The sequence below is a fragment of the Ammospiza nelsoni genome, chromosome 5 (assembly GCF_027579445.1).
Source record: "Ammospiza nelsoni isolate bAmmNel1 chromosome 5, bAmmNel1.pri, whole genome shotgun sequence".
NCBI classification, from domain to species: domain Eukaryota; kingdom Metazoa; phylum Chordata; class Aves; order Passeriformes; family Passerellidae; genus Ammospiza; species Ammospiza nelsoni.
In genome coordinates this window covers 25,042,550-25,064,175 of record NC_080637.1, presented here as the reverse complement: position 1 = coordinate 25,064,175, position 21,626 = coordinate 25,042,550, and the positions used below count along the sequence as shown (strand labels likewise).

General features: G+C 37.4%; 1 protein-coding gene across 1 annotated transcript in view; it reads right to left on the bottom strand.

The window, feature by feature from the left end:
• The window catches only part of TFEC (transcription factor EC), an 88,683-nt gene extending 71,798 nt beyond the window's left edge, over positions 1–16,885 (bottom strand). Inside the window, exon 1 of the mRNA XM_059472029.1 lies at positions 16,685–16,885. Coding sequence (XP_059328012.1) covers positions 16,685–16,885 — 201 coding nt within the window. The remainder of the gene's footprint in view (positions 1–16,684) is intronic.
• Positions 16,886–21,626: the final 4,741 nt, after the last annotated feature.

The window sequence follows — 21,626 nt, the reverse complement described above, 5'->3', positions numbered from 1 at the left end:
ACTGTGAGCTGAAGTACTCACAGGCAAGAAGTCCTTTAAGGAAGCAGTCACCGAAATAACCAGGAAACAGCAGCCACAGAAAACACCCTCTAATTATTGTAAATTATTATTAGCACTACCTAAGTAATTATCCAACTATGTAATTATTCTTTTCCAGAGACACCAGTTAGCTAATAATATTGTACTGGAGACCTTAAAGAGCATACTAAAACTTTATCCCAGGAATGTCATCCTCAAATTACACTGAACAGATAATACAAAGAGTGAAATGTGAATGCTGGAGTTCAAGGTAGGGAGAAAAAATAAGGTTTTGTAATAAATATGTTTTTAAAAAAAATTAGCAGTGTTTTAGCACTTCAGGTGATCTGACTGCTAATCTCCATTTGCAGATAAGAGAAATCCAATATCCTTCAAGCAACCAGGTCAAAAGAACAGTTCAATAATTACAGGAGTCTTACATTAGAATCTGTAAAACACCCAGGAGCATAGGTTAGTTGAGGAAGATTAAAGAAAGAAAGTTTGTTTATAGATTTTATTTTTCTGCCACAAGAATCTAAATAAGCTTAAGATGGTGCTTCTTCCCCTGTACAAAGTCCAAAGAGAAAGTTATTAACCGCAGCTCTGTGTGACAAGTTATACTTTTCATATGTATTCAGAACCACTCAAGCTCCATCTTCAGGTGAACAATGTGCAAAATATTTCTGTTAGTCTAAACAAAATACAGTCTCCAACCACGCTCCATAGACTGACCTGTTGACTGGACTAATACAAAGTCATCATCCATGAATTCAGACTTATTAAGTGTTCCATTTAAACTTGGCTCTTTTAGCATCCAAACTAAAAACCAGAGAGGTCTGTGAAGTAATTTACCTTTCATAGTTGTGTCCATGCAGAAAAAACCGAACTTTCGCACTCCCTGAATTGACTTTTTCCTTATTAAATATAGCCTAAACATAAGGTTTTGTCTCATTAATATGTAATTCAGATAAAGCAGGTATAAATTAATTCCTCTTGAAAGAACTGTAATTTTAACATCTGAAAATTAATATCATTTATACAAATAGGAGAATCCTATCTAAATCCAAAGCAGAAGAGTACTTTACATCAATGGTGCAGAGCTGGGCTTGTGATACTATAGTCAAAAATTACCAGACTAAAACATTCCCAAATAATCATTCCCTAAAAGACAGATTTATGCTAAATCCATAAACCACCAAAACTGGTTTTGTAAAATACAGCCTCCAAATTCTGAATGCCTTGCTAATGCTGAGTATATCACATAAATGGGGGGCCACCATATGCTGTGTTACCAGGAGCTGTGCTGAGGAGCATTTTCACCAGGCAGAGGAGGGTGGGAAGACCTCTGATCCTCTGGGATCTTACCTCAGGATGCTGCTCACAGCAGACTAGACACATTCCAGCATTTGGCTTCTCTCTCCCAGTAGTTTCCCCTGTCTCCCTTGAAAAACGTATCTGCTACAATTCTTACAAAGCTGTTAAATTGAGGCAATATTTTCAGGGGCATCTGACCACACAAGTTGACACCTCACTCAGCTGGAACCCCTCACAGTATTTAAAGCAGAGATTAAATAACCCATTCTGGGCAAGACAGAGAAGAATTTACAGTTTTCATGCACAAGATAATTTCTATATGTCGATTTCCTAAATTTCTACATATTGCTTTTCCACTCTGAAGAAGCCAATTAAATTTACTTTGTACAGAGTCCTAATTTTTCAGGCAGATTTCGTTTTTACAGGAATATATTAGGACCCTCAGAGCTAACAATGTCTCTTTATTTCAGAGAACTGAGAACATTTTGTTTCAGATATAGCTTCAACTATTTTTTAATGCAGAAAAGTAAAATATCAGCCAAAGTATTTAAACAAACATACAACTTCAGTATCTGCATTGAATGATTACTGCTATCCTTTCCACTTTTTTTCTATACTGCTGGATTTGACATTGAAACTTTTAAAGTTTAAGATGTGCTTTCTGTCAATAAAGTCTTTTAAAGCTGTAAGGCCCTTAAGGAAGTAGTTCGCCGTGTCTGTATAATGTTTTGCACACTGGGGCACTGATCTGGTGGAACAAATCAGAATTATCCAATAACTTCTGCCTACAACCTGTTTCAGTCACAATAGAGGCTTCTGAAAATGCTCTGTAGCTGCAGTCAATATCAGCCCCTTACAACTTCCACAGGAGCAGCCCAGTGCAAAGGTCTTCACAAGTCCCATAGCACATGTGGCAGCTAAGTTTGGAGGTCTTCTAGATTCTTTTCTCCATGTCCAAACCTGCATGAAATGTAAATTATTTTCTTCCTGAGTAATCAGGAGGAACAGAAACTTATATTATTATAGCTTACAGATTAATATTCAACTTCTACATCAGAACATTAATAAAAGGCCACCAAGAACCACGACATAAGCAGAACTTGCACTAGATCAGCAGGGAATACAGCAGGGAACAGAAATAGGAGTTGATTATGTCAAGAACAATTGATTTGAGCTTGAAAAAAAGCACAAACAGCAACAAAACTGCCTAGAGAAAAATTAGCTGTTCTCACCTAGATTCTTAACTGTATGTAAAATATGTTGCCCTGGCAGACTAAAATCTGAGCATCTGAACTCTCCAAGCACTGAACATTATTAAGCTAAAGAATACCTCTTTTTCCAAAGTGGTAACAAGTTAGTTCTCTTCTCAATAATGCGATAAATAAAATACACGAACTATCTATAGTCTATCAAACTATTTCTTCATTTCATTTAAAATGCTGCAGTCCAAGGCCAGCTGTGTGTTTGATACAGCAAGATTGATTCTGAAATTAGTCACATTAATTCGTCTTTCTACTTTCAGTAATACAATTCAGAAATTGTGGTTTTCCCCTGGGAATTGCATCTTATTTTAGATTCTCTCTCTTTTCTAGTAAGCAGGATATCTCTTGAACAGTAGAAAAAGCCTATAGTTCTCATTTTAAATTATTGGTATTGATTAGGAGCTTTGCCTGAATAATAAGTACTAGAATTATATATTATATATTAATATTATATATTTTCCATGAACTTTTCTGCACTGAACAGGACTTCACTGAAGTAGATAAGTTACCTCAAGTGTTCAGATAAAAAAGGTATCTATTGAAACACTGTAAGCTTAGCAAAAAAATACAAAACCTTGTTCAAAATTCAACACACCAGGCAAAAGCACTGATTTATTACGCTACCGTAAAAAACCTGTGGTGCAGAAATAGGATCAGCCTCAAAATGAGTGTGAGCTGAAATACGATAAATAAAATATTTCCATAGTGTCTCTTATCATGAGAATTTTACATTTACACAGTATAATTTGAATGCTCCATATGAACAAGCTCTTCCATGAATAGTGAAACCAATAAACTGCTGTTTCCTGCAGATTTCTGTTATATTTCCCTTAAAGCTTTCTCTCCCAAGACTCCAAGTTACCCAGTTTTGGATTGCTTTCCATGATCACTGCACTCCTGCCAGGGAAGGGAGCTTTCAGCACACGGGCTCCTGAGCCCACGTTAACCCACTGATGGCTTTTTGCACTGATGGCAGCACCCCCACTCATCTGCTGCCCTTGGTCTTTACGCTGCAGACTCATTAAGAGCTATCTTATCTTTTCCCATTGTACAGTTTATGCTTTTTTTCCTATCTGCCTGTGACACCTCAATGCCTATCTGCCTATCTTCCATGACACCTCAATGCAGTTCTATTGAAACTGGCTCCAGGAGCAAAAATACTGAGGTGTAAGCAAAGGAAGGTTAATGAGAAGCAAACAGACAGCAACAACCATCAAAACATGCCACATTTCTTTAGGAAGCTGTGCTGAAAATTATCAAATGTTGCTGCCTTGGGAAAGCAATGGATTTCACTTTGAAACTGAACTTCCAGAACACTGTTTCACACTGAGACATATTCAAAAGGTTTTTATTTATTGAGTACAGAACAACATAAGGAAGCACTCACCCTATAGGAGATAACTAGAAAATTTAGATTTCTACAGTATACCCTCTTATTAAAACAAAAATCAAATATATTTATTTGAGTTTACAGGAATTTAAGGAATTTTAATCCAAGACTCTCAACTGATTTCAGAGAAGTTCCAAAGTCACAATGGTATCCTTTGGAACCCAGAAAAACTGCAAGACCTCACATCTACAACATGAAGATGAGACAATACAGAAGGAATTATGCTCTTGCTCTTTCAACAAATATTATTTTAAAAAATATTGTATTTTCTTGTGAAGAAATCTTGTGAAACAACTCTCCAATTTTAATATTGATTGAGAGGTAGAAAGCAGATATGATAGGGAATATAACTTCATTGGGTTTAATATGTAGGAAATAGCACATGTTGAAGGTAGAAAAGGATTTAAGCAATGGCATGTAAGAGAAAAGGGGTAGCAAGGAGAAAAAATCCGATGTAGTAAAACTGATATTAAAAATAGTGGAGGGGAAACAAAGTATAAAACCTTTTGAAAATCAGACCTGAGTCAGTCTACACTAAAGTGGATTTCAAGCAGGTGAACAGAAGTTCCAATCATTTTTTTTTAAGTTTCTGAAGTAGGATTTTCTCAAATTATGCCATCAGTGTCATGTAGTTTCTGACTAATATCTAATAATTGAAATTGCAGTGACTTGGATACTGAAAGATGTTGAATTAAGGATGTATATTGTATTTGTGGAAGTCTTAAAAAACACTATTTAATATTTCACTTTGGCATATTCCCTTTTCAGCGCGTATAACCGAAATACTTTCTGAAAGAGCTAACACACATTATGAACTCAAGAGCCACTAAGTAATCCAACTAACTGAATCATTGCATACAGCCAACATTGGCAGCAAGGAAGTCGCATAAAATAATATGCTTATGTTTGGAGGAACACCGCAAAGCTAAAAAGAAAATCCACATTCATCTTCCAACTGAGAAAAAAGCAATTGCAGAAAAAAAAATTGATAATGTTCTTCAGATTAAGTAGCTGAATATTGTTTACACTTTGGGGAGTTTAAGTATTACTGATGAAAAGGAAAAATTATATATTCACCTGTTTGCTACGTAATTCAGCATTCATTAATTAACTGAAATCATGGAGGCTGCATTTCCCAGTCATAAAGGCATTTTTGGGAATATCAACCTAATGTGCCTCATCTGAGCATCTGACCAAGTGCAAGTGTACTCAACAGTGTATCACAGCTACCTCAGCAGCAATCATGGGCTGCTTGTCTGTTTGATTACCAGGTGCTTGTTTCTGTAATAAAACATTATGAATAAAAAGAAGTTAGACTCTTGGGGAGGAGGCATTTGGGAGCACTAGTTCAGTGCTCATATGCCTATTTATGGTGTCATATTCAGTGAAGTGACAATGGACCACTCCTCACAGCTTTTGACATTTATATGTACACTTCCACACATACATATAGAATGTCTTCTAAGCAGGTATATCTATGCTTACAGGGAGTCATATGTATGTTTATATATAAAGTATACCAAATTATCAGGGAAAAAGGATTGAAAAGAGCCTATTCCTTCTAGTAGATTCTCTTCTTATTTTTAAGAATAAAATCCAGTTAAGCCTCATTTCCTCCAAGTCTGAGTTCCACATATAAGGCTTTAGTATGTTTTTTTCTTTAATCGATGGGCATAATGCAGAAAAAGATGTTTCTATCTGCAGCAGATCATCACATTTTTAGAAGCAATACTGCTGCTATCACAAGAGTGGCCCATTAACTGGAGCACAGCAGTGAGGGAATCACATCTGAAATGTCATCAGCAGCTCTTTTGGTACAAACTGTGCTTAAAATAGCCCTGTACACACTGAGGCCTGACTTGATATAAAGATTTCAAATAAGAGCACAGAAAAGCTTCATGGTTTTGTTTGGGGCTTTTTCATTTTACATGTGTTCAATTTTATTCAAAAAGACACAGGGCTCCAAAGAGCTGGATTCCCCTTAAGTTTTATTGCCTATGATCCAAAATAATGCCTTCCTTAGCACGTTTTTTTAATAATGCTTTAAATACAAATCAGTGGAGTGTCTGGTCAGACCAAATCTCTTGTAAGTATCACTGGCTGGAATGCTTTAAAAATGTTTTCAAGCTATTTTTCTGTCTCAACACAGAATGATTCTTCATGTAAAATTCTGCTTTTGTAGACTGGATATAAAGCTCAATTAAGTCAGAAAGCCAATGGGTTTTGAAATTGGTCCCAGGTCTTTTGGTTTACAGGTGGCAATCTTTAGCCAGCCTGCGGGGAAGTGATATTTGTTTTACTGCAGAGCTATTGTAGAAAATTTTTACATTGTGGATACACAAGGTAGTTAACACACAATATCTAATATGAAATATTTTGTGTTTGAGATCAGAAGACATCATGTTACCAATTCATCTTGACTCCCAGTGGTCAGTATAAGATGAGCACCACGTCAGCCAGGTCACCAAGCTGTCTATATCACTGTCCTAAAAGATGCTTTGGCATCTCACAGTCATTTGTAGAGCAGTATTTGTTGTACTCCTGCTGTGAAAGAATGAAATGCACATTACTGACTTAAAGGGGAGAAAAGACTTCATGCTTCACTTGGCTGTGAGAGAAGTGGACTCAGTCTCTAGAGGAAGATCATCTGGGTTGCAAGAATAGTTTCGTGGTTAACAGTTACACAAAGACATTAAAGACTCAGGTGCAATTTCCTACCTGAACTTGAGTCCCTGGACAATTTTGAGCATTCATCACAAGTGACATTCATCTCTAAGAGGCATTTTTCTAGTCTACATTATGAAAAAGTCTGTCTTTTGGACAATAGGAAGAGAAAAGATCTCCAGAAAGTGAATCACTTTCAGATACCCCTGGGAGACTTCATAAAAAAGCAGGATTTTTTTTTTTCCATTCCTCTGGACGTGCTCCTCTCTTATGGTTCATCACAAAAGGAGAACTTCTCATCACAGAAGGCAATGAACTTTAATTAGATGCCTGTTATTTACATGACTAAAAAGCTGGATCCATGTAGGCATTTATGGAAGCTAAACGTTATGATATGAGGAAATTAATTTGTGTCTCTGCAACTTAAATTTTTACCTGCAAGATGTGACACCTTCCTCACAGCCAGACTGTGCAACATTACAATTTATATGACAGCATCAAAATGTCAGTGGAGGCCAGAAGATTGCTTAACATAAATATATAGAAAAGGATGCTGGAGTCAATGACCCCCAACCCCCAAAAGGTATGAATTGAATGCCAGTATTCAAATCTTGTTGGCATTTTTACTAACTGAAGAAAAAAATCTAGAGGGAAATAATCCTGGAGTTTGAATAAACTAGATGATTCTTCAAACACTATGTATGAAATATATTTTAACTATCAATATTATCACTTAAGCCACAAAATCAGCATTTTCAGTACTACAAAGTGGATGACATTGTTTATTTGTATTCAGTTCCATTGAATTTTTCAAGGCAAAATTCTCACTCCTCCTCAACCTCCAAGTGAGTTGGAGATTCTAGTAGCAACATTTTTTTTCATTCTCTGTGTGTTAGATACAATAGTTTATTTCAGGACTTAATACAATCTATTTTTTAGTTATTCACACTCTTTATTCTGTAACTGTAGTCTGCCTCTTTCAATATTAGAAAGGCAGGATGCAGTTCAATTGTTAATGGTCCAGATATAAACAAAAAATGGAGTTTGTTCTTTAAAATATATCTATGATTTGCAACAGCACTAATGATGAAAGTTGTAAGCTTATATTTATCATTAGTTTCAACTGAAGTATTAGTTTCATAATCTTTTGCCAGAAAAAAAAGGAAAAAAGAAAGACCCTTTTGTTTGCTTTAGAGAACACTTGAGTTTTCTTCTGCATAAGGAACTGACTGCAACTACAGTTGTGTCGATGCACCTCACAAAGTTACCAGGCCTTCATGGAGCTACTTTTGGTCTGAACTTGCAAGGTCTTTGAAGGTAAAAAACTCTGAAGTAAATTAATATAAAGTAACAATGGAGAAAATTTGTGATCAAATAAAGAAATGTTGATTTGCATAAAATTCAAAAAAATAGACAAAATAAAACATGGAGAAATTCTTTGCTAACTGGTGTTCCAAATACTGTTTAGTCAGAGGTAGAAATTATTTCCAAAGCCACCAAGTCAATGGACATTTTTCTTTTAATTTCTTTGACCTTTGAAAAAATTCACCATTTATGTCTTTGAAGGAATGTACAAATAAATGTACTTGATTAGGGATCTGATATCAAAGACCTGGGTGGTCTTTGTTCTTATTTTCCATCATAAACAATTAATCCACCATTGTGTGCATGTCTTATGAGATGTTCTGCCTTAAAAGCAGTCATTTAAAAAGTACTCAAATTCAAAACCTCATCTAAAACTACAGTTATCTGGAAAAGGCTAAATGGAAGATTTGGAACAAAATAGCTCCTGGGTTAGTCTTGTATGCTGTATTAACCTTGAGCAAAATTTTACAGTGCAGGTACTTAACCTACAAGGAAAATTTCATAATGGGAATACTGAGAAACCTGTGGCTATAACCAGTACTACTGGGCCCCAGTATAATATTTCATTTACATTTCTTACAAAGCAATTTTTGTCAATCTTGCTGCATGAATGAAAAATCTCATCCCATAGTCTCCAATTCACTACCCTCATGAACTCATAAAAAGGTCTTTTAACCACTGCTGTGATTTTCAAGTGGAAATAATAAAATGGCAAGAGTTAAATATTAATATTCAGTTCTTACTCTGCGCTTTTCTTTGATACCAATTACAACTTGAACTTCACCTAACTCAAAAAGACTGCAGACTTCTCTCAATTAGCAGTAATAGGATTAATACATAGCTTTGGAATTGAAGATTTAAATAGCAAAAAAAAAAAACTTGGCAAACGTACACTACATGTACCAAATTAATCTCAAAATAAATATGCAGCCTTGGGTGAAAAAAGTGGGATGTGGAATGCTAGAGATGTGGGGGTTATTGTGGTTTTTCTGCTCTCTTGACAACCTCTGCAGGTAGCATTGCTTTGAAAACTATCATGGCTGTAGAATAACAGTACCTTTTCTTCCTTGTGTTTATGGCCACTGGAAACTTGCTACAATTCACAACAGGTATTCTCCTTTGTACAGCACCAAAGCTCTTTCTGTTTATTAGACTTTTCTCCATCACCACTTTTTATGGTTCTCAGCTTTGTGAGTTTCAAGCAATCTCACAGATTCAAATAATTGCATCTAAATAGCTGTCTCCTGAGAAAGGATAAAATATTTGGTGAAAAGTGTTGGATGGACAAAAGTGTTTCTATACTACAGAATGAACAGCAGGAAACTGAATATGCAATATTCATACTGTCATACTGTTCAGGAATAGTATGACTGTCAAGTCAAGTGTAGATTTATACTGGAATCCTAACTCCTATCATGATCCTCACCTTTCCACTGAAGTCAGTAGGAAGCTGGGAATCCTGTTATGCTTTTCATCCTGGGCCAGCATTTCAAAAAATGCTGATCTCTTTCCAAGTTTGTGGAGCTTCTCTTTGCTGCAGCTGACAAGAAACTGAGTCTCCTTTCATTAACACTGGAAAGGCCTGAACACTCTCAAGGTAGAGATAGCAGTGTTTGCACCATTGTTCTCTACTTTAAAAGTAGAGAAGTCTTTGTTAATTCTGTTTGGGACCTGTTCATATTCTTCATGGGAAGGAAAAAAAAAAAGCTTATCCCTTGCAAATGGGTTCCTCCCCTGCTTGCAGCACCCATTGATCAGCACAGGGTTGTCAAAAGAGAAGTTTCACAGGACCCTCTCAAGCTATAATTTCATTCATAAAATTGATACACTCAGGAATGGTGGTGGACACTGAGCCCAGAAGTCATGGAAGAGTTCATATTTTCGTCACTGAAGCCTTTGATAACTAGAAGAATGCAGCTGTTTGCAGAATGCTGATTATGAATTGTCCCAGGACCCTGTAGCTTCCAAGCCTCAGTGAGGGGCAGCATTCATAGGCATAGGCTAAACCTGTGCCAGGGACTCTCCTGACAGTAGGGCTGCCTGGACTTGTCCTAGCCATTGTTAAATGTACAAGAGTGGATAGGCAGCTCACTACTGCTCAGGGTTCCGAGCTGAGAATACACAGGAATGAATCAGGACACCCTGTGATTAAACCATGACTGGGTCTCTTCTTACATCTGTCTTCCACATTTCGCCTCCTTCATATCAAGAATTACAGCAGACTTTAAAAAGAACCACCCTTACAATAGACAGCTTCAAGTCTTTAAAAGGTTGTTACCTGCAATCCTAATTTTGAGACAAAAATCAAATTTTGATTCAGCATTAATGCTCTCTCTAACTGCTGAAGGCAATGGACCTGCTGAACACACTCTTGGAATCACAGTTACATCAGTGATTTCCATACCCAGGAATTATCATACAGAAGTAGGTTAACAGCTGTGCTCAGATGTGTAGAGGTGTGTGCAAGAATAATCATAGCAAAAAATAAAAATGTCTAAAAAAAATTATGAGGTATATGGGAGAAAGAATAGAGACTGTGGACTTTAGACACTGCAAGGTTAAAAAGATGAAGTCTGTGAAGTGTGGAAAAAAGAAGATATATTATAAAAGTCTACAAAATAATGAGTGAGCCTGAGGATCTTACACAGATCTCTCTATTTATTTCCTACCTACCCATCTCTTTTGGTCTCCATTCTGCTCCTCCTCTTTCTAGATCTTCCAAATTGCATTTTGTTCTTTTTCCCAGTTCCCTTTTCCCTCTTATTTATGTGCCCCTTGACATAATTTTCCTTTTTTCTATATACTTCTTCTCATGATAGAAATACTAATACAAAATCTAAGTATTTTCTTAATGTAAATAAATGTAAGCATTATTTTAAAAAAATAAAAATATTATAGTGCACAAAAGTAAAAAGTAACATATTTTAAGTGACTGTCATGAAAAAATCTGTAGAGACAGCCAGCCCTGCTGCGGCAAACTGCTTCAGCAAAGTCTAGGAAGACTTAAGCATAACAACCTCAATTACTATACTGTGGTAATTTAACATAAAATTAAATTTTAACCCTCAAGCATCATCTCATAAGCTAATTCAAAGTGGAACCAAGAAATTTTGAGAATTCTATACTTTCTCTGAAGCAAAAAAAAAAACATAGACGTGGAATGTATTTGACTGTATTTTTGACAAAATGCAGATGCCTACATCCAAGCTAAGTATCTAGATTTTTCTCATTCAACAGGGAGGAAAATATCACTTGGAGGGTGTAATCTGTCTTACTTCAAAGTACATCTTTAAGATAAGCCAGATAAATTGGATCTTAAATGGGTCCATTTGCCCCACTGGCTACAAAAATTGCTAAGGCATCAAATTCAGATGTAGGTACCTGTTCTGGAGATGCGGCATTCACATTCTCTGAAAAATCCCTTCACCCGGGATTTTTCTCCTGGGAAGCTGAGAAGCCTCAGAGGAAAAGGAAAACAATCATTATCTCATTTCCTTCTCCTCTGTTTTGCTCATGTGGAATGTGTTAGGAGATTGTTTACCCACAGGTGATTGTTTCATTGGTTTCTGGTGTGAATTGTTTTGACTTCATTGGCCAGTCAGGGTCAAACTGTGTCAGGACTCTGGAGAGAGTCATGAGTTTTCATTATTATCTTTTTAGCCTTCTGTAAGTATCCTTTCTGTACTTCTTAGTATAGTTAAATATAGCATTCTTTAATATAATATCATAAAATAATAGATTAGCTTTCTGAGAACATGGAGTCAGATTCATCATTCCTTCCTTCGTCCGAGGGCAACGCAAATACAATATGGAGATAGGTGAGAGCCCAGTGAAGGTATTCTGAAACAGATTATTAAGCATTATAGATATCTGATCTATTTTAGTTTAAGTATTCTTGTGTTTCTGTATGCTGCTACTGCATCACTTATATACAGCAGTTGTGGCCTGAAGCAAGGCCCTATAATGGTATTAGAGAGCTTAAGGAGGTAGATGGGATATGTACATGGATCTGAAATGGTTCTTCTTGGACATGGAGTGCATTTTCAGGCTTTTAAATTATATATTTTTTGGTGAGAGAAGTAAAAAACTGCCATTCTGTTCTCCCTTTCATAGTGTTTCCTAATCTGTCAAAAATCCTTCCAATTATGTGCCAATCCACCGAAAAACATACCAGCTTAAGAAAGGGTTTGCATTATTGTATGAAGTATTGGAGTTGCTGCAATCAAGAGAGCACATCTAAAAAAGAAACTGGAAAGATGCCAGTGTAGCAGACACTGGGTAAATGAGACTCCCTATATGGGAGATATAAGGCAGGCAGCAGATGACATTAAAGGTATTTGTGACTTTCAGAATACTTTTAAAAAGCCATTACTTCCCTCCTAGCAATGTCTGGATTGGACCTGTCCTATCTTTAAATACAAAATTTGCCCGCAGAAAGGTTTCAAAAGAGAAATTATTGAAATTAAAATAGCAACCTAAACCAATTCTTTCCTAAAGAAATACAACCATTTATAGACAGTGTTTGTTATTATGTTATGTTTGTGAGAAGCTTATCTTCAAGCTTCCTTAGTGTCCTAGGCCACTGCAACAATATTATTCTTCCTAGCCACTCATTGAGAAAATAAATGTAGAGTGAGGATTTTAAAGTGGCTAACAGGCAGACTGTTATGCAGAGCTTTTCCCAGTATATGCAGTAAAACATTACTCTTATGTTTATACTCATTACTCAGGTACCTGAAATCAGCTTCCAATCTCTGTCTGTGGCACACTTTTGCTGTGTATACTGGAGAGTATGTTCTCAATGCTTTGGTGTCTCTTAGCTGTTGAGGGATTTTCTGCAGATTGCCTTTAAATTTTATTTTACACTAGTTAAACAGATAATGCTCCCAAAATCTTTCAAGGTAACTTAGATCTTTTTTATACTTTAATGATTTACTGGTCTCTGGTTAGTCCTCACCTTCCTACCAGCTTCCTACTGAGGTGGTATGAATTGACACAGCACCCATTAATGGTCAGATCAGCCCAAATACATAACAAAATATCCCTAGTCCTACTGAATTAATTAATTTCTTTATACACATTTTATATGGAAATTTGGTTTATTATTTTGCTGCAATGTTGCTCGTTTCCAATTGATCACAGTCTCTGATTTATGTCTTTGACAAAGTTACAGGTTTTCAGCATAAAGAATCCCAAGAAGAAATGGCCTCAAATTGTTCTAGGGGAGATTTAGATTGTGTATCAGGACAAATTTCTTTGCAGAAAGTGCTGTTAACCACTGGAACAGATTGCCCAGGGAGGTGGCAGTCACCATTCCTGGAGGTATCTAGAAAAGGTGTAGGTGTGGCACTTAGGCGCAGGGTTTAGTGCTGGGCTTGGCAGTGTCAGGTTAACAGTGGACTTGATGTTTTTAAGGTTTTTTCCAACCTAAAATGTTCTATTCTATTCCATTTGATTCTATCTTGTTAGTTTGTTTTAACTGATTGTTTGAAGAAAATAAAAGATACCAAAATCTCCACCAAAACTAATATTGGACAAAAAACACTCCTAAAGAAAATTAATTTCCCTTCAAAGGGAATTCAGTGTTTAAGGTGAACTTTCATTAATATAGTGGAACACTCCTGAGGAAAGGGCAGCAGGGTGTAAACCTTTGCCCAGTGACTGATGGATGGCATTCCTCATAACACATTGCCTTTCACCTTATCAGGCATTTGTTCAAGAGCAGAAGTCACTTTTTGAGTTACAAGTGGCATCTTACTTTGATCTGGATTTTTTTCCAGAATCTTCAATCAGTGTTTGTTAAAGCCAGCGCATCTTACTTTATAGAGCTTAAAAATACTGCTGGGAAAAATCTGGTGGCTCTTTCACTGCCTTGGGTATTTCTGTAGGTTAACCCGGCTTCCTGCAGAACACAGGTAACTGGCCTCGATCAACACAGAAATTAATCTGACTCAAGATTTTGTGTCACAAAGAAAGGTCTCAGTCTTCAAGCTCTTTCTTGGACCTTTGCTACTGTTTTTAAAGTACCAAACTAATCCTTTCCTGCCACTTTTCAAACCCTTGATCTCAAAGACAGCGTTCTCAATGGCATTCCATGGTAAATCCTCACACAAAATGGATTCCCCATCAGTGCTTGCTCTGGGCAATGAGAAACTGCTTTAAGATGTTTTTATCACTTGACGGCCAAGCAAACCTGCTACATCTGTGAGCACAAGAACTTCTGGGCAAAGAAAATTTCATACTTGCCAAAAGGTACACATCCCCATCCTTACATACTGTTAACCCCAAGATCTCACTTTACATGTTATTGGCCCTCAGAGATTTGTAATCCCTCCATTCTTCTCAACAAATCCCTTTCTCCTTCCAAACAGCCAACAAAGACTTTGCTGAGAAACCTCTAGCAGAAAATTTACTCAGTAGTAGTAAGTCTTGCTACAAGGCAATGACAACGGGTCCTTAACAGTGTGCTGGCACCCCACAAAGGGTGGGTGGGTCTAGAAGTCAACCTATCTATAGGTATATAACTTAAAACACTGCCACTTGATTATGCATTGGACACAGTTTCTTGTCCAAATTCTGAAAGCTGCCATGAAAAATACCTCCAGTCTCCTGATATTCTTTGAGTTCTTCTGGAGTTGTTCCTTCCTATCTGTCCTAATTTAGGTACAGGAATATTTTTTGTTTTCTCTTTTTCTTTCTTTGATCCTTGCTTTTCAGTAATATGTGACTTTCCGTACCTTTTTATCTTTTACTTCTTTATCTTTTTCTCTCCCCTAATTTGTTTTCTCAAGATTTTTTTCTCAGCCCTTCCCATTTCCCTATCTCCTATTTTTTCACCATTTCTCTCTCCTATTCCCCCTTGCTTTAAATTTCTGCAGCGCCCTTTTCTCCATCTTTTCCCACTTCTATTTGCATCATGATTTCCAACCTGCAGAGAAATGCTATCCTCACAGGCTCTGCAGCACCCTTTGATCACCCTCTAGCCTCTGCAAACCTGCTCCTCCAGCAGCTCCAGTTAACCCAGAGAGCCCAACGAGGTTGAGAGGGACTCCTGTGGCGGCAGGAAGCAGAGCAGGGCTAGCCTTGCCCTGAAAGGTGAAGCAGAGGGGGTCACTTTGCCAAAGGAGAGAGATTGGCAAGAAAATATGGTGCCAGCCACATGCTGCCTCATTCATGTTCCCCCAATTAAAGCAGCCTGTAGGGAAAGTAGCATGCCACTGCAGTGCACTGGTGTACTGACCCCTCTGAGTGCTTGTTAGTGCTCACCATACTCAGCATTTCCTCTCCCTGATTGATAGGACGATATGTGTGTGTATGGCAGAGAGCAGATTCATTACAGCACATTAGCCAGACAGGCAGACAAATGCCCACAGGGGCAGAAAAGCTGTGAGGAATAAATAAAAACTTTATTATTTTTCTAAAACTTCTTTTCCCCAGGCTACAGTGAAGAATACTGGAGGAAGGGGAGAGTGGAGGGAGCCCAGAAATGAAGGGGAGTGGTGAGAACTGGAAAGAAAGTTTATTAGCAGTCAAAGAAAGGCTTAAAATAGTCATTGTTGGATTCAGAGTTTGAATCTCTATTTATATTTTTATTTTTGGTCCCACTGCAAACTAGGAAAGAAAGGTTCAGTGCATCAGATACCAAGTTATCAGAACATTCCTGATGTAACACGTCTGAAATGTCTGAAACCCGGCTGCTCCACTTACTGAAATTTACAATTCTTCAGTTTTAAAAATGAAAAACAAACTAGTACCAGCCTTTATCAACAGCTGCCACCATGTGGTATTTAAAATACCACAATTACTATCAAATAGAAAGAAATATGGTGGCATCATCTAATCTGTCCAGTGCCAGGTTTGTAGCCTCCACTCAGCAGCTCACAGCTCACAAGAGGTGACGTGGCTGTGAGGCAGCTCTGCAGCCCTGCACACTCTCTGCTAAGGTCAAGGACTAGACAGCCCGTGCAGAATTGTCCTGGACACCACAGCCACTGTACCAAACCACTTGTCCATCACCAATCCTTGGAGATGGGGCACCAGAGCACAGTCCAGAACTGCCCCAGGCTTTCAACAACAGTGCATGAAAAAATGTACCCCCAAATGGCTGGTGCCAAAACCTTTTCTGCCAGGCACAGACTTACCAGGCTGCAGCATCCTCTCTGCCTCTGTCATGAGATGCTGCCTGCTCTGACAAGGGGCAAGGAAGCAAACATGGAGCTGCTGGACTCTGTTCTCACTGCCTGCTGGCTGGATCTTAGCCTGTCTGCTGTCTGGAAATACATTGTGGTGCTGAAAGAAAACTCCAGAGACATTCCACTACCCAAGAGGAACATAGAGTGCAAATGTTTTTGCTGAGCTTTAGTGTGTAATGGTCCAGGTCCAGCCCTGGACCATTAGACAGTTGATCCAAAGAGTAATGATTTAAAGGACATGATTTGAGACAGCACAGGGACAAGATTTAGTTAGTTTAATACCTTGGTATTTGCTTGCTTGAGCCCTATTTTTTGTTTTAGAACATTGTAATTCCAGCAGCTTCATCCTCACCTCTCCCCTGATTTCATTTAGACGCACTCTAAAATGAGCTAAATGTGTTAAAATTAAGAATAGCTTTTGGCAGATAACACAGCATTCTGAAATCTGCTTTGTAAATATCTACTGGTAGTATAGGTACCTCTGAGATTGCTGGAGCTTTGTCTGATGAAAAGTGTGTTCCCATTGGAAAAAATCCATTGAAGGCAGGATACTGTGAAACTGGCATATGACACTGTGAATAATGTGCATGGGCTTCTTCTCGAGGGTGCTTGTCTGGCCACTTTTGATCCTGTAGCTTTCCTCTGAGCTGAAACTGTAGTCCAGTAAGTGCCTGCAGCATTGCTTTATTTCTTCCCTTCCTACTATTCGCAGAGCTGAAAAAATCACTATAAAACACACACACAAAATAGAAGCAGCAATTTAATTTCTTCAACAATGTATATCTACTATTAAAAAAAATAAAAAACAAAAGCAAAACAAAACTTCAATATAAATCCAAATTGATATTATGTTTATTGGGCACCCATAAGAACACAATCCCTAACACAGTACTGGAAAAGAAAGAAAAAAAAAAGAAAAAAAGGAAAAAAAAAGATGAGAAGAAACAGTTGGCATTCGGTTAACAATCATGTTTGGAGGTTTGTGACTGACTTTGTTATTCCAAGGGAAGCCAGGTACCAGGCTCTTGGGATTAGGTACAAAGGCAAGAAAAAAGTGGACACGTATGAATCTCAAAGGTGACTGCTGGGTTAATAAAACAGTCTGTTTTCTGTTCACCCACTCTTCCTCTCAGTGTGCAAGTACATTAAAATATGTCAAAAGGAAAGCCATTTGCTGGGGAAAAATAATTCAGCTAAAAGTCCAAATTTCCAGCTGGTGTGTTGCCTTAGTGTGTGCAAGTGCGCTAACAAAGTGACCCACACATCTCACTGGATGAAAGTTGGTATCCTCATTAAAGTAGAAACAAACACTTGAAAACAGGAACAACTGCCAGTTAAAAAAAGGACCACAATTGAAATGAGAAATCTTCATTTTTTCCCCATTCTGTTTCCTACTTGCTCTATAGCAGATACTATATCTATGTATTTAAGTAACTGCTTGAAAAATAATGAAAGAAAAACTGATTTTGTATGCAGTAGCCATTCCCATTTGCTGGAGGAATTGCATTGCTAACAACCATCCACATTATCATCGTGTGTTTAGAAGAAGAAATATTTTCACAGTCCAGTTTCTAAAGTGCCGCATACAACACAACGGTCGGTTCCTGCAAAGAGTCACCCTTTCAGAAGTGAGTAGCTCTGGGGAAGAAAACCTTATATCAGAATTGCTCACACTAGAAAGTGATTGTAGGATCAACCTCCAACCCTTTAAAATAAAAGCACGTTTATAGTGATATATACTGCCTTTGCCCCAGGAAACACAACGAGACTTGAACCCAACCACTAATTCACTGCAGTGTGAACATTTCATGTAATATGAACTGCATGAGACATCAGATCTTCCTTGGCCCAGGCCCTGACAGAAAACACTGTTAGATAAACAGAAAGCAAAATAAGGGAAGTGGTACACCACAGTGTGAGCAGCCTTTTGTTTATTGATGACATGATTTTCCCTGGGGGTGAAAAGAAAAAGAAAAAAGAAGTATTCCAAAATCTCTAATGACCTCAGCAGAGTTTATTATGATGAACCACAGAAACCCTTCATGGGCGAGGTTGGAAAGACCTCTGGGGATCATCTAGTCCAACTGCCCCACTCAAAGCAGGATCAGCCACAGTATGTTGCTCAGGGCTGTGTTGAATTTCAAATATCATCATGGACAGAGATTACACAGCCTCCCCTAGCAAGCTGTTCCAGTGTTTGATCATGTATGCACTAAAAAAATAATTTTTTATGAGGAATTGAAATTTCACCCATTTCAGTTTTTTCCTATTGCCTCTTGGCTTATCATTGGCCACCACTATGACCCTAGCTCCACCTTTTTTCCTCCCCATCCAGTAGGTGTTTACACACAGGAAGGTCATCCTGAACCTTCTGTTCTCCAGGCTGAAGAATGGGAGCTCTCTCACCCTCTCCTAACTCACAAGTTCCAGCCCTTCAGCATCTTTGTGGCCCCTTGCTGACTCCAGTACATCCCTGTCCCTTTCCTACTGGGCAGCTCAGAACGGGAGCAGCACTCCAGCTGCAGCCTCTCCAGCGCTGGGAGAAAGAGGATCTCCCTTAATGCAGGTATGCAGTGTGGGTTCTGATGCACCCAAGGAGAGGCTGTTGGACTTTCTTTCTTTGAAGGGGTGTGCTATGGGCTCATAGCCCACCAGAGTCTCCAGGATCTTCTCTGCAAAGCTGCTTCCCAGATAGACACAGAAAGAACAAGGATCTGGCTTTTCCTTTCAGTGCACCTTCAGTTAAGGCTGTGGTGTTACACACATCACAAAAACTACAGCACAGCTTCTCACAGCAGCCTCTTCTAATGGATACAAGCAAGAGGGAAAGCTGAGGAACAGTCTAGCAAACACATCTGTGCTGATTAAAAATAAAATTAAATTAAGTACTATAATCTCCTAACTGCTGATGTCATTCCTTAGCCACAGAGTTCTTCCATACACAGGCTTTTTGATCCATTGTGCCTGCATTATTTACCATCTCTACAGGTACTGCCAGCATGGTCAGCTCCAGACTAAAGCTCAGCAAAAACTGAAGGCTTTCCATGTGCCCAGAAAGTCACCTTGCTCTTGTGCTGGAGCATCAGGCTGCCTTAACCATGGCACCAGCTGGGGTTGCTTCCCGGCTGTTCTGCAGTGTGAACCATTTCTCTTCATCTCCTCCCTGGCTCTCTCTCCTGTTTCGGAAAGACTGCTTCAGTAGTCTCTCCAAAATAGGAGAGAGGGCCAGGGAGGTAAGAAAGAGAAATTTAATACTTGTAAATTTCTGAAATATGAAAAATGAGAAGGTGGCTGTACCTGCCCCTTCCTGGTCACCACAGTCTTATCATGCCTGTTTGGTGGTCACACTTGCATACTAAAAACCTAATCTTGCAGTCCTTTTGCAAACTAAACTCCCCATTGACTGATATGTCTTTGTATTAAAAAATTTACTGGATATGCAGAGCAGCAGTTCTGAACAAAGGAATTTAGTCATTTTTCTTTTAGTTTTCCCTTCCAAAAATGCCCTAAGGCAGTCATCTATTTCAGTCAATGGAAGGCTGAAAATGTTCAATCAAAAAAAAATCTATTTTTGCGCAATAGAAACATAAAAGACATCTAAAAGCTGCAAATATTATTTTTGTACACATTGAGGACCAGATGTCTTCACATTTCATTGACCTTTTTGTTAACTCTTTACTTGCCAACTTTTTGCCTGGAGCTGCTTTTGACAGTGAAGGAATATGTGTTTATTAAGGAATATATACTTACGATCTTTTAGTTACATTATTGGGGAAAGAGGAGGACAGCTACATATACAAGCATTAAGTATAAAGTACATACAGAAACTTCAAACATTCTTCTATTTATAAAATATTCATTTATCTGTGTAATTTTGCAATTTAAAAATAGAAAAAAAGTTAAAATAATATTTTGAAACTGAAATCCAACCTAACTTACATGGTCTGCACAATCTTACAAGTAGCCAAACAAAGTAAATAGTAAATCCTATAAATTTCTACAGTAATTTCAAATACAATTTGCTTTATTCAAAAGTGATCAAGTAGTACCAGGATTTTTTTTTTAAAAATCATGCAATATCTTTTTCTTTTATTCTTTATAGTTTTGGGCTTTCAAAATTTTCTAGTCAGGCCATCAATTCAAAGAATTCCATTGGAAACAAAAAAAAAATGAAAGTTTTGTTAAAATTAAAGCTACATACAAATTATTTCAAAGCAAAAAGTATCATAAGAATTTTTCATGAAGGTTAGGTTCAAGTGAAAGGTAAATACATATGGGCTTGTAAATATTCAGATATAATCCATTATAGCCTTAACTCCAATCTGTAGCAATGGCAACCAATAAACATGTATTTATATTGGTGGCAGTTTAGCCCTTGCCACTCCAGGAAAAATAGGTTGATGTTTAAAAGTTGGATATACTTTATGTAATGCAAAGTCTAGCTGCTTTTTAATTTTTTTATTTTCATTCCAGTAAAATATAAGATTCAGAAACTCTGAAAAAGAAAAGAAGCATTACACTCTTCAAAGGGCACAAGGAAATAAATAGGATGAGTTCAAATACTAAGTGATGAAAATGATGGGCAAGTTGGCTTTCTTGAGAATTGGAAAGATAATTCACTAAAACAGATTTTCAGCAATATGGAAAAGGTATATTGGTGCAATAAAAACAGGAATGAGTACTGGTCAGACAGCTGCATTAAGTTAAAAGGGAAGGAATTTGGAGATTTGGAAAAAATACAAATACTGATGCATCACATTATGACTCAGACAAAAGCCCTGCTGTAGAACACTAACACCTAAGAATCACACCTAGAATAATCTAATGAGCAATGCATACCTTTTTGAGCAGCCTACACTTTGAGCAGCAGAAAGATTAATAAAGTGGAAGGAAATTAAATTAAACAGCAAGTATTAATAAGGGACTTATGATCTGACCTATGAAGAAAGCTGAAAGTAATTACATGAGAAATACTTCTAACATATATATGAACATATATAATTCTAACATATACATGTGCTTTTAACATGTATATTATATATAATAAAATATATAATATACCTAATGAAATATATAACATACATATATTTTAAATATATGTTGAAAATGCCAAGAAAGAAACAAGTATTACAAGAGGAAAATAAGTTATTCTTGTAATTATGGTGATATTAAGAATATTAAGTAGAATATCCCAACAATTCTTTATAGAAAATATGGAAAAACAGGGATATATTTTTCCCAAGGAAAAAAAAAGTAATATAATCCCCACCACTTGATTTGTTTAAATTGAGACTTGGCAAGACATTAGTGATGTTATTGTACTGTAGGTCATGATCCTGTATTGGCAGGGGATGGACAAAATGACCTAGCAGGTCTTTTCCCTCTCAATCTTCTTTGATTCTAAAAGGCTCTAAGTCAGAT